This window comes from Serinus canaria, chromosome 20 (genome assembly GCF_022539315.1).
Source record: "Serinus canaria isolate serCan28SL12 chromosome 20, serCan2020, whole genome shotgun sequence".
NCBI classification, from domain to species: Eukaryota; Metazoa; Chordata; class Aves; order Passeriformes; family Fringillidae; genus Serinus; species Serinus canaria.
In genome coordinates this window covers 6,313,497-6,330,118 of record NC_066333.1, presented here as the reverse complement: position 1 = coordinate 6,330,118, position 16,622 = coordinate 6,313,497, and the positions used below count along the sequence as shown (strand labels likewise).

Sequence of the window (16,622 nt, the reverse complement as noted above, 5' to 3'; positions counted from 1 at the left end):
TGAAAAAAAAAAGGGGAGGGAGGAGCCGGGGTGGGCGGGAAGGCGGGGAGGGGGCTCGGGGGCAGCCCCGGCTCCCCGCTGCCGCCGCAGGGTGCGCGGGACTCGCCGGTGGCTGCAGGCACGATGGAGAACGGCTCGGCCAGCGGCAACCAGAGCCTGGGCAGGATGCCCCGGCAGCCCCTGGAGCTGCAGGTGGTCACCATCCTGCTGGTGCTGCTCATCTGCGGCGTGGGCATCGCGGGCAACGCCATGGTGGTACTGGTGGTGCTGCGCACCAAGCACATGGTGACCCCCACCAACTGCTACCTGGTGAGCCTGGCCGTGGCCGACCTCATCGTGCTGCTGGCGGCCGGGCTGCCCAACATCTCCGAAGTGGTGGCTTCTTGGGTGTACGGCTACGCCGGCTGCCTCTGCATCACCTACTTGCAGTACCTGGGCATCAACATCTCCGCCTGGTCCATCGCCGCCTTCACGGTGGAGCGGTACATCGCCATCTGCCACGCCATCAAGGCGCAGCTCCTGTGCACCGTGTCCCGCGCCAGGCGCATCATCGCCTCGCTGTGGCTCTTCACCTCCCTCTATTGCCTCATGTGGTTCTTCCTGGTGGACACCACCCAGGTCACCTTCTCGGACGGGGCGCAGGTCATCTGCGGCTACCGGGTCTCCAGAAGCCTTTACATGCCCATTTACTTCTTGGATTTTGCCGTCTTCTATGTCATCCCGCTGGGGCTGGCAACTGTCCTCTACGGCCTCATTGCCCGCATCCTCTTCGTGAGCCCCCTGCCCGGCACCCCGCAGCATTCCTTCCTGGGCTCCGTGCACCAGGGCAGCTCCCTCCGGCTCTCCTGCCGGGGCAGCAGGGGCGCGCTCAGCTCCCGCAAGCAGGTAGGGGCTCCGCGCTGGTTGGGCGTGCCGGGCTGCAGGCGCCTCTGCCGGGCTCAGGGCTTTGAGGGCCGTTCTGGCAGGGGGCGAGGTGTCACAGTGCTTTGTTTGCCTTGGTGGAGGGAGTGGGGAGTGTTGGTTTGCTGCAAAGGAGCCCCTCAAGCCCAGCTGGGGTCTGGCAGTACAGATGGGCTCCCCCTGCTTTGGTTGGGCTTGGACAGGGCTTCAGGTGGGGAGAGGCAGAAGTGCAGGCACTTCTGCTGGCTAATTAATTATTGATTGCCTCCCCGAGGAGGAGAGGGCTGGGTCACCTCTCAGACAGTGTCCTGTGCAGGTGAACTCAGATTTAAAGGAGCAAAGAGAAGGAAGAAGTGACTTCCCTTGGAGCCCAGCCCTGGCTGCAGCCTCCCAGCTGGATAAGTCACCTCGGTGTCACAGTGGTGTGTTTGCATTTTGGTGATTCCCGTGTCTCTCAGCTGCCCGCTTCTCCCCACGTCCTTCTCCTCCCACCTCCTTCTGTCCTCACTGCTCTGTTCACGTGGACAATCTCAGCCTCGTGTCCCATCCCTTTGGACAGGTCAGTACCTAGACAAGGGACAGTCCCATTCTGAATAGGCAGGGCCCATTCAGCTTTCCTTTTAAAGGAAAGGGTTGAATCTGGGAGTTTGGCTTGAGTCCTTGAAATTACTAGTTCTTTTGTGATTTCCAGCTAGCCCAAAGTAGACTTAGCCTGTCCTGTTTCCAGCTCAATAGCTGGTTGTCTGCCTTGCACAGGAACCTCCATTCCCCAGGAGAGGTCAAGTCAGGGTCACAGAGGGGAAGCTCAGAGAACGTGTGTTTCTTCATTAACTTCTAAATCTTTCCAGTCCAGCTTTTCCTTCCTTTTTTTTCTGAAAGTTTTAAAGCAAGCTCTGACTTCAAAAGCATTTGCCTGCTCTCCCATGACCACTGGCTGCTGCAGGAGCCTCAGGCAGGGTGTTTGGCAGTAAGGGCTCTCAACTGGTGGATGGATTTCTTCTTCCAGAACAGCTGCTGGAGGGGCTGGAGGGGCTGTGCTGCTCCCCCTGCAATGCTGTGCCATGGAGGGGCACAGTGTGCCCCAGCAACATTAGGACAAGTGGCTGCTGAGGCATTCCAGCTCCTGGAAACATCTTGTGCTCTCCTCACTGTTACACCAGTTTAGTGGAGATTGTCATTGCCTTCCAAAATATCCTAGCATGCAGAGGCTTCCCCTGAGTGGCTTGACATCACAGTGTTGCCATCATAAGGAATAAAGATGGCACTAAGTTTTTAAACTGTAAAGCAGTTTTCCAGGGCTTCCAGCTGGTGTGTGTGTGTAGCCCTGGAGGTGTCCCTGAGCAGAGGACAGGCACTCACATCAGCATTCCTGCTCTGGCCTCTCTTTATAGGGGAAGTGGCTCTTCCAGGCTTCATGCCCAGAGTTCCCTTGGAAAGGTCCTAAAGGGGCTCTCTCAGAGGTGCCCATTTTCTCCCCTGCCTGGATGGCTGAGGGAGATTTTCTGTGGCTGTGCTCCTACACAGCCCCAGAGCTCCAATGCTTTTGGGGTATGCTGCTGTTCTCTCACTGGGGCTTCAGAAGCACCTAAATCCTGAGCAGGACAAGACAAGGTGGGAGCTTTGCTGTATTTATCACTTCAATGAATACCTCCAAGTCCATATTTCTCCTCCCGGAGAGGGACCACTAGAGGGAGTGGGATTCCTAAAAAAAAGGATGCACAACTCAAAATGATGGAGCAGGAGCTAGGAGGGAGGATACTGGCTGGGGAGATGTCTCTGTGGTTTTCTGGACAGAAAAGGCTTCACACAGCTTTGTGAAACACCACTTGTACTTTCTCTCACATCTTTTCTAAAAGGCAACAAACTGTGGCAGAAAACAAACTTCAGTCTCAGCAACAGCCTCAGCTGTATCACTGTGAGAGCTTATTTTTTCCTCACATTTCCATTAAAACACGCACAGCAAACCCTTCTATTTCAGCCACAGCTTGGTAACAGTCCTTTTCTTCTAGGAAAAGTTTTGTTGCCACAAGCAATGACTCCCAGTTTCTATTCACGGCATAACAGAAAAGCATAGTTTCTTTTGATGAAGTAAAAAGCTGAGAGACTCTAAATATTTAGTGATCCCAGTGCTTATGACCATGCTAAGAACTGGACTATTGCACAACTCCCCTTCTGACATTTGAAACACCACTGCCTAGATATGCATGTGGCATCAGTGTTTAGTCATATTTTCTTCTTTGGGGATGTGTGTATTTTGTCAGTAATTTGTTTGAGGAAGATTGTCACTTACCAGAAATAGCTGTTGAAATTACTAGGATGACTGGTGTTTCAGTGCAAAACCCCAATTTCCTAAACAAGCTTATGCTGAGGTGAGGGCAGTTACTGCTCACTTCTGAGTTCTCAGTTTCTTTTTGTTCCTAATATGATTATGTAGTACTCCCCTAGTGTGCTGAAAATTATAGTAACCCATGGTAAGTAGCTAACTAAGCCCTATATTGGCACAAGTAAGATAAGATTCCTTAGAGTCTCCTTGCTTCCAGGGTTGCTCTGTACCAGGAGCCTATTCCCTGGAACAATACAGGTGGTGTAGGAAACCAGGAAACCCTAGGGAAGGAGATGAAGTGTTTCCCATGGCACCCCTAAAACTGAGGTCCTCACCTTTAGGCAAGTATTTTCCCCATTCATTTACTGTTATGTACGATTTTCAGATTGCTTTCTGGTACAGACATTCCCATGATTATCCTAGCCCATTTCCATAATGGTGAATACTATTTTTAAAGAGATTTAAAGGCTCTTCAATGGTAGATGAAAACCTATATTTTCTGGTTTTATTAATGCAAGATTATTCCCTGATTAAAATGGAGAGAAAAAAAGTGAGAAATAGCCCCATGGCTTGGGGGGGAAATAGCCCCTATGGTTTCTTTTAAATGCTTAGAGAGAGAAACTAGCTGTCTGCACCAGCGCTCCAGGTGGGAAAGTTCTGCTGGAGATTTAGCCCCATCTGGCTGTTTCTCTTTTTGAATGTCCCCCCTCCCAAGGTGACCAAGATGCTGGCTGTGGTGGTGGCCCTCTTCGCCGTGCTGTGGCTGCCCTACCGCACGCTGGTGGTGGTGAACTCCTTCGTGGACCCTCCGTACCTCAACACCTGGTTCATCCTCTTCTGCCGCCTGTGCATCTACCTGAACAGCGCCATCAACCCCATCATCTACAACCTCATGTCACAGAAGTTCAGGGCTGCCTTTAGGAAGTTGTACAAGTGCCAGGAGAAGAGTGCAGAGCTCCCTGCCCCGTGCACCACCCCAGTGTACTACAGTGCTGTGAAGGATTGTTCTCATGACAGCTCTGAGCACAACCTCACCGAGCACGAGGATCTGAGCAGGCTCCCTGCACCTGCAAAGAAGAATAAACAAATCCTGTAAGCCTGAAACAATGCAGGCAGTGGGAGCTGTGTGGCTGGACACACTGTGCTGGGAGAGTGCCAAGAGGAATTGTTTTGGCGTTGCAGCAAGGTTCATTCAATATTTCTTCAGGGCATTTAACAAAACATATTGTTATAAGAAAATTAATTTGCTTTTCCTTAGCGCAGATTTATTCTTGTTTGGTGAAGTGTTAGGCACGTGTCAATATTTAACATCTCTAAGGCATCTGTTTTTAAATTTAGCAGTGCCACCCCATTTTGTGTTACATGCAAGTGCTGAGCTGGGCCAGGGCATTGAAAGGAATCCCAGAAACAGAAGGGCATTCAAGGAAAGGATACCCCTCTCTTTTAGAGTGAGTCTCCTACCCAAACTGACACACCTGTAACACAGACACCCCATGGAAGCTGCTCCTCTGGAGTCCTTCTGAAGTTAAAGGGAACAATTAGGCACTTTCATGAGTCTCCTCTCATCTCAACGCTCTCCTGTGAGGAATACACATCCCTACAGAGGAGATAAATGCCTGCAAGATACGAGGCCATTGGCTGTAAAGGGACTCCCAGGGGGAGACCCCTGCATTAGGAATAACCAAAGTTGGGTGTCACGAGCCTCCTGTCATGTTTCTGGAAACACTGCAGTGCTGGTAGCACAGAAACCCAAGGCCCAGACCAGCTGGATTTGCTACAATGAATAAACTAATAACGAACAAACTAATAATGAGCGGTCCCTAATGTAACAGAAGTACTTCCAACATTGTGTACTGAGTTTCTTCAGGATAACTTTACCTTTCTTGTCCAAATTCCTCTGGTTGTTTCAGCTGGAAGCTGTACTCTTGTCCTGTAAGCCCCAGTGTGGTGTAGTCATTACCACAGAGCACTGTTCTCTCTGCCCCAGCTACAGGTGCATTTCTATGGCAGGTGAAGAAAATCTCTTATTTCCTGGGAATAACTTGTGAAGTCCATTAAGTGTTTTGTGATTAGTGACACAAATATTTATTGCTGTTGTCATCTTGTAAGTAAAGTAGATATTCATACCCTGCAGCATGCAGGAGACCAGTCCAAGGACACTTGCCCCAGACTTGCAAGAGACTATCTGGACTATGAGTAAAATCAAAAGGATTGCACATGAGCCAAGCCCTAGGGCTCTTGCCAAACAAAAACAAATGTCTGCCACCAATAAACTTCAAATGACTGTGAAGTATTACTTGAACAGCCTCAGTAGTCAACACTGGTTTCACCAAACTATAGTGTTAAAAGAGACTAAAATTTTGCATCCACTCGGGAAAATATGTGTATGGTATTTTCAAGGCACAAGATGTTTATTAACCATTCTGCATCTACAGGAAATTGCTTCACTGGGTGAGTCAGCACAAGACCTCAAGTCCCCTCAGTGTGTTTGGAACTGTCCAGGACCTATTTTTTTGTATGTAGGGAGGTTTTGCATGTATGATTATTATATTGCATGTTATTAAACCATCTATGTTGCCCCTATTTATTTAGAAATAGATATTTAGATATAGAATAGAGATATTTAATTTAGAATATAGATATTTATTTTGCTCCTTTCTATTTAGATATAGGATGAGGGAAGAGAACATTGTCTTTCTGCAATTATTTTAAACATAATGCATTTGGAATGTAAGGATTCATGCTATTTTTACACTGTTTTGTGTATGTTGTACAATGTGAATTTAGGAACAGGGTTCCTATTTATTGTTGTTAAGAAAGTTCTGCACAGAGATTTGGGGTTTACTTCTTGAAGAAAATGGAGGAGTTTTTGCTAATGTGAGGATTTGCTTGTAACAATCTTTTTTATAGTACAGACATTTTCCCCCTCCTTAGAAGAGATTTTTTCTTAGCAGCTCATTGATAAAAGCATGTGCAGACAAACAGAGCAGTAAGGACCAGGATAAAGTGGAACAGGGGGAAGGGGATTCCTTGGACCTTGAGCACAGGCAGCATCTTCTCAGGGATGGGCTGTGTCCTCCAGCCCTCCACCCTGAAGCTGTGAGTGCAGGGAGATGGATGTGAGAAGAGGATTTACTGCCAGAGCTTGGAAATCCACCTGCATCCTGACCTAAAGCATTTCTCAGGCATGGGCTGTGCAGTTTGACAGACAGCCTTGATCTCTGCAAACACAAGGAGCAGCTGAATTCTGAAGTATCCCCAGCAGGATGTTTTCCACCTCCTCATCACATTTCCTATCTTCAGTCTCCCCCTTTCTGCATTTCCCCCCAGACAGAGACACCCTAAAATCATCATTTTCTTAATTCAATTTCAGCCTCAGGCAAACATCTAATTGAAAGTTCTGAAATATTTGTTCAGCATACTTGAGATTCAATTAAAACCTGTCTCTCTACTCCCTTTTCTGCTCTTAGCTGCCAAGTACTGCATGACCCTTCATTATTTTTTGAGAAATAGCTGGCAGATAAATTCTCCTGGAACCATGAGATGTCCAACAAGTGCACCAGAACGTTAAACTCTGTAGATGAGGAATGAATTCCTGGTCATTCCCCCTGCCTGTAAGCTGACACATTAGGAGGAGCTGAGAGACTTTTAGGTGGAAGTTGAGGCAGAAGGTCACCACTCATCTTGCTAAGGAGATGCTGCTTGAGAGATGCATTCTGCTGGGAAATTAATCACTAGCAGAAAGGAATTAAATAATTCATCACAGTAACTTCCTTTGGATATTCAGGGTCTGAATAAAAACCTTAATTCCTTATAAGAACTCATAGAGCTCCCTTGAAACTTCAGCCTGCATTACCTTGTACCTTGCAACATCTCACCCTGCTTGTAAAGTCTCAAGCTGTATTTTACCCTCAGAATTTATTTGTCTCAAGAGCATGAGTGTGGGCTGTGAGTTTATAAACATGCCAGCAAATAAAGAATCTATTGCTCCTAAGTAATTTATTGCATTGAAGTGCAACTCAACATGATCTAACCTGTTACTCTCCTAATTAAAGCTCATTATTTCTGACCCCTGCCCTTTCAGGGGTTGTTAACCTGGTAAAACACCATCTGGTTTCTTCAATTACAAACAAATAAGTCCCTGGCAGGAGAGGAGGGATCTGGCAGTGCTGCAGAGCCCTGGGGTGAGGGGAAGAATTTGTGAGCAGTGCAGAGAGGGGGGTGGAGGAGACAGAGGCTTGGGGAAGAGCTGATGGCAGTGGTGAGTGAGGTTTCTGTGCCTGAAGAGCCATAGGGTGGCTGAAGCTCCTGGCATTCATCAGAGAGTTTCAGTTTAGGAAACACCACATCCAGCACGTTTACCTGAATTGGGCTGGTGCCAGGGATAGAAGCCACACAGTGATTGCCTGTGTGCAGGGCATGGATGGGACCTCAGCAAGGGTTATTTACCCTGGCAAACCACACAAGTTTAAGTAATTTACCAAAATCTGTAGTTCAAGCTCCTATCATTGTCTTCCTAATTTGTCTCTAGATTTGGGTGGTGGGAAATTGGGGAAATAGGGCATCTATGTCAGCCTGTGCAGGTGGTTTTTTGGGAGAGCTTCTCACCTATGATGCTGGCCAGCACCCTGGAAGCCAGCCTGCTCTAGGGCCAAATTACAGGGCAACCAAAAAAATACCAGCAGTCCCATAAAAAAAGGGATGTAAAGGCCATGAGGGCGTCCAGCACCTCCCTGCAACCAGAAGAGGCTTCCACTCTGTGCTACCCAACCATGTTTCTAAGATAAAATAGTGGTACCTTTAAATGAATAATATTCAGATTACCAAAGATGATTCTGAGCAATTGCTTATATTTTTAAGAGCCACAAGAAAGGGTGGACCACACATCAGGGAAAGATTTGGATGCAGCCCTTTTTCAATGTGGTCTGGCCCCAGCTGCTTCTTTGAACTAATTAGTTCAAGCACATCACAATTAAAGAGCTGCTAATAAAACCTGGGGATAGTCCTCCAGCAATATTAACGTAATCACTCACAGTTACTGTTTATTTTGCAATTCCTGATTCCCAAGGCTTCTGGAGAGCTCTTGGGCCAGTGTGCCTCCAGACCTGCCTCCAGGCTTGCACTCATTTGGGGGTTGCTCCTCAGGACTCTTGAAACCAAGGCAGGAGTTCCAGAACTGCCCTGGGACACACAGTGGATCAAAGCTTGCCAGTCCTGTGGGACTGACTTTAATTTACTAAAATACCTTCAGTTTGGCAGATAGTCAGCCCTACACATTTCTGTCCTGCCAGGGTCTCAATGAAGGCTTCAGCAGGAGGGCATTGCCTGTGCCCCAAATCTAGGGTGCTTTCCCAGATAATGCCTGAGGGAGGGAACTTATGGCAACACCACAGGTCCCTGTGCCATGGGTGATGGGCAGAAGTAATAAGGACAATTTGTGCTTTGTAATTGATGAATTTTCTTTAATAACCACCCTGTGAACTGGGCTCTGAGTGTGCTGTTTCTATAGAGACAGGGGATGCTCTGAGTGCACCACTGGCTGCTCACTGCTCTGCCAATAGGGAATTAATGCCTGAAACCACAAGCTGTGAAGCCTGTAAAAACTTTACCCTCTCAAGGAGAAGGCCCTGCGGTGGTCCCAGTACTAACATGGTTTTGAGGACCTCAGCAAGGGCCCACTGGGCTCCCAAGTTGGCTGATCCTATCCTTGTGGGCACAGTGTGGGTGGTTCCTCAGAGGAAGTAAATTAAAAGCAACTTTTTCCAGCTGTGAGGTGCCAGCATTTCCAACAGGAGAGGAGAGAGTTCCACAGGCCCCTTGCTGCCAGCCCCAAGCTGGACATGGGATGCCCTAGCTGGTGGTGCATGTTCCCTGATGTATTAGTGCTCCTGGGGCTCAAGCTAGCTTCCTCCAGGAAGGGTCCTGAAGCAAAGGCAGTGGTGTGGAGCCAGACCCAGTCCTGGCTCCTGGGCCAGAGAGGACCACCTTCTGCACATTTCAGCACCTTCTCAGTGTCATGGTCACCTTTACCCCAGCTCTGACCCTTCCTCTTGTTCAAAGATGAAGACCAAAAGAGAGGGTGGGTCCTGAGAGCCCCCATGCCCCACCAGGATGGTGGAGTACAGCATGGCTGCCCCCAGGATGCCTGGGCAGGTCACTGTCAGAGGACACTGGGGCTCAGATTGCACCTTCCCTCCCACCAGTGGAGGGTAAGGCTCCCGCCCTTCGACACAGGATCAGGCCAGTGCCCTTAGCCTGGTTCTCACATATCAGACACCTCCCTGCCTGCCCTTGGGGACACTTGGCTGGACACTGCAGGGATGTTATCCCTGAAACCAGCAGCTATTGAGGCAGAGAGCCCAGCACTGTCCCCCCTACCCTGGGGAAGCTACAGACTTTTTGTTCTGCCTTTATTAATACTTCTAAAGCAATGTGTCATTGCTTTAGCAGCAGACCCACCTCCCTCCCTACTGCCTCTGTAACACATGAGCCAAAGACCTGCTCCATTCATCAGCCTGAGATTTATGAGGTGCACAAGGCTCCAGTTACCCTGCTGCCCCTGACTGATGAATGAGATATAGCTGGCTCCTTCCATACCAGAAGCAAAGCAAGACCAGAGGAGAGTAAAGCCATCATTTCATCAAACTCAGCTCCTTCAGTCTCTATCAGGGCATGAAATCTTCTGCCAGAAGACCCCTCACACCCACAGAAGCCAGGGGCAGCACTCCAGCCCATGAAGGCTGAGCCTGTGTCCCCCCAGCCTCTCTGCACGGTCTGGCTGTGCTCATGTGAGACGCTCCAGAAATAGAAAAAGGATTGGAGGTTTTGGCTACTCTGGATTCCTCATGCCCCAGGGCCCTGCTGTCCCAGGCTGGTGCTGGGCTCTGCTCATCCTCCCCCATAAATCACCCAGCTGCCATTTCCCTCCACCTCATGCCTGGCTTTCCTCTCACCCGGGGCTGTCTCCAGAGGCTGAGCGAGAGGATGGGACACAGGCAGTGGAGAATCACTCCTCCCCAAAGCCAGGAGGAGCAGCCAGCATTGCACAGCTCAGAACGAGCCTGGCAGCAGCCCTGGGGTTGGGAGGCAGCAAAGGGACCTGTCAGCAGCCATCTGCATGGCCTGGGCAGGCTCTGGGCCAGCGAGCTGCCTTTCCTCCTGGCCCTGTGCAACCCCTGCCAGAGGCCAACACCATGGGAGCACATGGAGTGTGCTCAGAGAGTTGCAGGGTCCTTAAAGGCTGCCTAGCAAAGCATTTAGTGAAAACAACTCTCTTTGCAAAGTACCCACATAAATTAAAAAATGCAAATTTTTGAAACGGATAATTAAGAGAAAGCTAAAAAGCATCTAGATGCCATCAGTGAAATTCTGCATTACTCTCTGCTTTAAAGCTGCAATGAGTGTGTCACCATGGAAAGAAACTTGGGAGATTCCCTTGCAAAAATCCACATGAATAGAGTGAGCAGATAACTGTTTATTATTGCACATAATCCAGCAGAACAACCGACAGAAAACTCTGGACAGTAGTACACAGATTGTAGTAAACAGCTAGCAAAATCTGTGATGAAGGTATTTTTGTGTGAAGAGTGAAAGGTGTCTGCATCTTTGTAAGACCTGAAAAGTATAACACAAAATCCTAGTAAGTTTTGAAAGCATGCAGTTTGAGGTAAATCTGGTATTTTGCATCTAAGAAAATGAAATCCCTAAGGGGCTCTCTCTATGTATATATATCCATATCTCAGTGCAATATGGATACAGTTATACGTCACATAAAAGCAAATCTACCTACTTTTCTCAGAAGGTTACTAGGAGGAAAGCACATTACTGAGTGCACATCACATGCATAAAAAATAAGGGGGGAAAGGAATTACCTTAGCATTGTTGAAAAAGATCCATTTTTGTGCTTAGTGATAAATAAAAGCCCCTCAGGTCTCTCAATGGAAATTGTCTTGGTGGTGAATAAAAGCAGTTGGGATATTGAAACTGCAGAGTTGGCAAGTGAATGCCAGCAAATGGAGATAAAACATTAAAGGCAGCAGAGCCTGGGGTTTGCAATACATTTATATTTAAGGAAAGAAAAAAAAAGAAAAGAAGCAAACTGCTACTAAACTATGCTCTGTGGAAGTGTAGATGATGCTGCACAGCTTTCTCAGGACTGGTACAGCCACATGGCTTTTAGGAAAGGATCACATTCACTTCTCCCACACTTAATACCACATATTTGCTACTGTGGCAATGTTCCTGAGCTCAATAAGGTTAAAAAATAAACTTGGTTCACAAAGAAAAGTACTGAATTATTCTCACTCTCTTATGCCATAACTAGAGTAGATAAATTAGGTAGGTTTTGCCCCGTGTCTCCAGTGAGTGTAAACCCCTGTGTGTCTGCCACTCCATCTCTGAAATCCTTTCAATCCTGACCTTTGAAGCAGACCGGGCATCTGTTTTTTTCCTTAACGATCATTTCCCCATTCTTTCCAATCCAACAAGGTTTTCCCACCCAGTCCTGTGCTGTGGGACTTCAGGATACACAGAGGTGCACAACCAACTATAAATAACATCTCTGATTATCTTTAAAAGGGATAGAAAATACACATTGCTCTTAAAAGAAGGAAGAAACATGTCCAAGCACTCAGCCTCACACTAAACTGTAACTTCATCTGTGCTGACTTTCTAAGCTCACACTGCTAAGGATCAGAGCAGATCATGGTGGAAAAATCTCCTTCCAAAGGTCACTCCCTGTCACAGCTTTGGGAAAATGGGTGCAAATTGCCCAGGCCTCTCAGCCTCGCACATACAGCAACAGCTACACTGCCCCACTGTACCCTGCCACTGCTGACAGCCTGGCTGCTGCATATTTCTGAGCCCAACAGCCAAATACACTTCAGTCACTCACATCTCTGCACCTTTTTTCTTTCAGGAATAAGGTAACCTCTCCCATGATAGCCATGCATCCTCTGCTGGAAAGTCTGTCTGTTGGGTACAATGAGAGGCAAGGACTCCCCCCCAAAACCTGGCACACCAAGGGGAAGAACCTGCAGGTGTACAGAGGCATTTTCAGCAAGACCCTCCTTTTCACTGTAACTCACAACAATTTCACAGAAAAAAAGGGGTAAAGGGACAAATTCAGCATACCTATTGCCTTTCCCATTACAGTGGGAAGCCACCCACTGCAAGCTGCTTCTGTGCAGAGCTTTGTTGGTGGCAGAAGAGTGCTTGGATGGTGCCTGGTCCCAAAAGAGGCCCCATCTCCACCAGAGCACCCCCACAGGCACCAACAGCCTTGGATCCACCAGTCCCTCATACCCCACCCCGCGGCCCCATCCATGGTGCATCGGCCGCCATGGGCAGGACTCGGGTCACACTTCAACAAGCCCAATTTCAACTTGCTCCCCCTCTCAGTCCTCCATACATGGAAATGATGCCAGGTGACAGGGGAAAGGAAAGACTTTTTGTTCATCCCTTTGGATGACTTCCAAGCACGGAGAGCAGCGCCGTCCACCCCGAGCCACAGCGCGGCTCTCATGAGTCATTCTGGTTGCTGGATTGCTTCATCTCCATGCCATGGATGACAATCTTTGGAAAATCTCTGACACTGAGTCAACCAAGGGAGTTACAAAACACATCAGTGTGCACGTATGAGACCTTCTCACTCATTTTCCTACAGCTACAGATAAATCCCTCATCCCTGGCATGGCAGGACAGTTGATGGCTTTGGTGAGAATAACTTAAGGCAACTGCTATTTTATACAAAGAAAAGGAGACCACAGTGCAGAAACCCTGGCTTTTCCTTGGTAGATTGCAGAGGCCAGCCACAGCCTGGGAGCAGGAAACTGCATTGATCTTCAGACACTCTCACTTAAGGTTGATGTTTGCAGTGCAACCTTGGGATCTCAAGTCCTCCTCTTAGGTGTTTCCAGGTGGCTGAGCTTTAATCCCCGTCAAGGTCTGAGGTCTCCACCAGCAGCGACGCCTGTCCCAGACACAGATAAATGGGAAAGTCAAGGGAGAGCAAAACACATGACCAACAAACACATTACCACAGCTGCCTGCAAAGCTCTCACCTGTGCAGGCTGAGTGAGACTCAAAACATGACAGAAAGCAGTGCCCAGCAGAGCAGTTTTGTCGCCCAGGAGGTGCTGGGAAAGCAGCCCAATATCCTCACAGGGGCTTAGAGGTGTCTCTTGTGTCATGTTCACAGGAGGCTTAAGGGTCAGGTTCAGCCTTGATGACAGATTTTGTTTGAAATATTTGAGCCCAAGACAGAAGTCTTGTGCAAGTTCAGGACACTTTCCTGTCTGTAGGAGTACCACAGGCACGAGACACCTCACAAGATTTTATTGCCACCAAATCCAAATGTAAACCCTTATCCCAATTCAAGTGGAAGACCTGAGCAAGCTCCAGTCTTACAGACATCTTGATTCATATTTATCTTTAGTAAAACAATGAAGTAACTGCTGCAGATCTAGTACTGGTGCAATTAGAGCTGCAGTTTTCACAGTTTCACATTTTTTATGTGTTCTTGCATCTTGCTGGTCTGAGTGCCAAGAAATACTGTACTGCACAAGTTACCTGGAGCAGCCATGTTGAAAGTGCAAATAGAAACTGTTTCTTGAAGCATTTGCAGTAAACAAATTTAAAATTTAACATCATACACTGTTGCAATGGAATTCTCACTCCATGAAAGATGTCCATGGTACTGGGAAGGCAAAACTATATGGTGGGACTGTATCCCACCCACACAGTTCTTGATTTTGAGAAAATGTATGAAATAATGAAATAATTTCCTGCAATAATTTTATGACATTTTATGAAAAGTGAGTCAACCTTAAAACATCCAGTGACATCTACAAATTGAGGATAAAATCTCATTCTGCTTCTTACCTTGTTCAAGAGGCTCATCATGTCAAAAAATGTACAAACAGGATGGCCAGACCAATGTTCAGTAAGATGACCATGCAGATCACAATTGTGTTAGGTCCCTGAAGGAAAAACCCAAAACAGAGTATTACACACCGCACACAGTTCCATATACACATAGCTTGATTCTGCTGCTCAAAAATACCACAATCACCCCCTCCCAATGCACTGAAATCTGGCACTTAACCATCAGCCTGAATTTCAAACTAGTGGAATGTTTATCCTACCCTATTCCTACTTCTTCCCTGCAAATTCATTTGAAGGATGTTAAATCTGGCTTTTTTTGCAGCTAAATTAGATTAAAGGAGACCCTGACCACAGGAACATGAACTCCTGATCCCATGTCAGGCTGCTCCGCCCAACTCCCTTCTGCATCCACATTGCCTGTGTTTGTAAACTTGTCATTTTTAATATCATAGAATCATAAAATACTTTGGTTTGGAAGGGGACCTTGAAGATCATCTATTTCCAAACCCCAACAAATGAAACCATGTGAGATTGCTGTAATTTCAGACCAAAGTATTTCCAAGCTGTGCTTTTCTAAAGTCACATCGGAATCATTCACGTCCAAAGGACTGCAAGATGGGACTCAGAGGGCTAATAAAATGTCTGGGTTTCCAGCTGTATTTGCTAAGAGCAAAATTAAGTTTCAGTGACTATATTTTAAACCTGGGAAATTGGCTGGTGATTCAACACCACAGTTTAGCTCATGAGGTGCCCCTACAGCAAAAAAAAAAAAAAATGGGTAAAAGAGAAACACACTTGAGCTCTTCCTGGTTTTTTTCCCCCAACTTTCACATCCAGATTGGTTGGTAATGGGGTGGGAAAAGAAGGTGAGAAAAGTGGATAAAATTATTTGGATGATGCCTGGTTTTGCATAGATTTTGAAATACGACTTGTCTGAAAGCATATCTGCCCAGGTAAAAAGAGGAGGTCAAAGCAGGAAGGTCATGAATGTCAGGGCAAGCATCCAGGCAGGGCAGGCAGGAGAGGGGGATGCCAACACTGCTCCAGCGGGCTCTAGGATCCCCAAAAGAGCCTCTGGGCACCACTTGGCACCACTGCAGCCCCAGGCCCTGAAGTGCCATGGGCTGGCTCATGCTCATGATCGGGCGCTCTGGTGTTTCCCCACTCAAAGTCATCTCCAACAGGCCTTGCTGGCTGCTGGGGAGGAAGAGGCAGGCCTTGGGGGTCTGCATCCCTCTGGGTCCTGCCAGACCTCATGAGGAACAGTAAAGGAAAGGCAAAGTGGCTCCCAGGAGGCTCCCAGGGACGCCCCACATCACCTCTTCACACTCCTCCGCCTTCTGTGCTGCCACCACTGCTGCCGCCTGGGCCGGGCCGCGCTTGGCCCCTGCCTTGGGCTCCGTCCGGCCCGGTGCCCTGGCCTCAGTCTTCCTGTCGGCCGCGGGCTCGGCCCGGCCCAGGGCCCTGCGCTCAGGGCTGGGGCGCTGCTGTGGCTCCTTGGGGCGAGGCGGCTCCGGCTTGGCCTCCGCCGCAGCCGATGGCTTCTCCTCGCGGCCCTGTGGCGGGCCAGGGGTGCCCACCCGACGCTGGGGCTCCCCCCGGGGCTCCGGGGAGGGCGGCTCATTCTCGGGGAACTGCTCCTCCTCATAGTCCGTGGCAGGGGTCACCGGCGACGTCCTCACGGCGTAGCTGTGGTAGCCCTTGAAGAGCTCGACGTCGGGCTCGCGCGCCATGCGCTGCAGCGGCCCGATCTCCATCTGCTCGGCGGGACGGCCGCGGCCCCGCGAGGCCGGGCGGCCCTCACCCTCGGAGGGTGCCGGGCTGCCATCACCTGCCTGCCCGCCCGCCTCGGCCCAGCTGCCCGGGCGGAGGGCCTTGTCCTGCCGGGCGGCCGCCTTGGCCCGCTTGGCCTCGGGAGGGGTGCTGGCAGGGCTGGGGGCCGGGCTGGCGCGGGGCCGCGGCTCCTCCGGTTCATGGAGCTGGGGGCTCTCGGGCGGCGTGGGGGGCGGCGGGGCGGCCTCGGGCCGCGGCGCCTCCTCCTCCATGTTGACCGCGTGCTCCGCGTTCTCGATGATCTCTTGCAGCAGCTTCCGCTTCTGGTACTCGGGGCCTGCGGAGAGAAGGGCTGGTGTGAGGAGTCACTCTGGGACGGGGGACAGCAGGGTACCCCAGTGCCGTGGCACCATCGTGGCTTCGAGAGCTGTGCCCCCAGCAGCAATGGGTTTTGGGACCATGGTGCAAGCGTCCAGGCTGGAGGCCAGGAGAGGAGCAACTCCCAAACCAGACCCTGATGCCAGGAGGAATTTCCTCCAGGAACTCCTGAAGACTTTAATGGATAAGATTAAAGAAAACAATGAAAATCTGCAGCCCAGCTTCATGTGGTCACACAGATGGATCATGCTGGGGCTAAGGAGAATACAGCGCCCAATGAACTTTGTTTATTTTTTTATTTAATGGCTGGGAAACTCTTCCATGTGGCTTGCTTGGTGTCAAATAGCATGGTAACTTCAAAGGG

The 16,622-nt window shown here is 49.1% G+C and overlaps 2 protein-coding genes across 2 annotated transcripts in view; one reads left to right on the top strand and one right to left on the bottom strand.

Moving 5' to 3' along the window:
* The first annotated feature begins 123 nt into the window (after positions 1-123).
* LOC103818805 (thyrotropin-releasing hormone receptor-like) lies at positions 124-4,319 on the top strand. Its single transcript, XM_009093203.1, has 2 exons — positions 124-885; positions 3,939-4,319. Exons 1-2 carry the CDS (start codon positions 124-126, stop codon positions 4,317-4,319), a joined length of 1,143 nt encoding a protein of 380 aa, XP_009091451.1.
* A 6,358-nt stretch (positions 4,320-10,677) lies between these two features.
* The window catches only part of JPH2 (junctophilin 2), a 31,293-nt gene continuing 25,348 nt past the window's right edge, over positions 10,678-16,622 (bottom strand). Inside the window, exons 4-6 of the mRNA XM_030233454.2 lie at positions 15,427-16,217; positions 14,105-14,202; positions 10,678-13,193 (exon numbers count right to left, since the gene is read on the bottom strand). Coding sequence (XP_030089314.2) covers positions 14,122-14,202; positions 15,427-16,217 — 872 coding nt within the window. The 3' untranslated portion in view covers positions 10,678-13,193; positions 14,105-14,121. The remainder of the gene's footprint in view (positions 13,194-14,104; positions 14,203-15,426; positions 16,218-16,622) is intronic.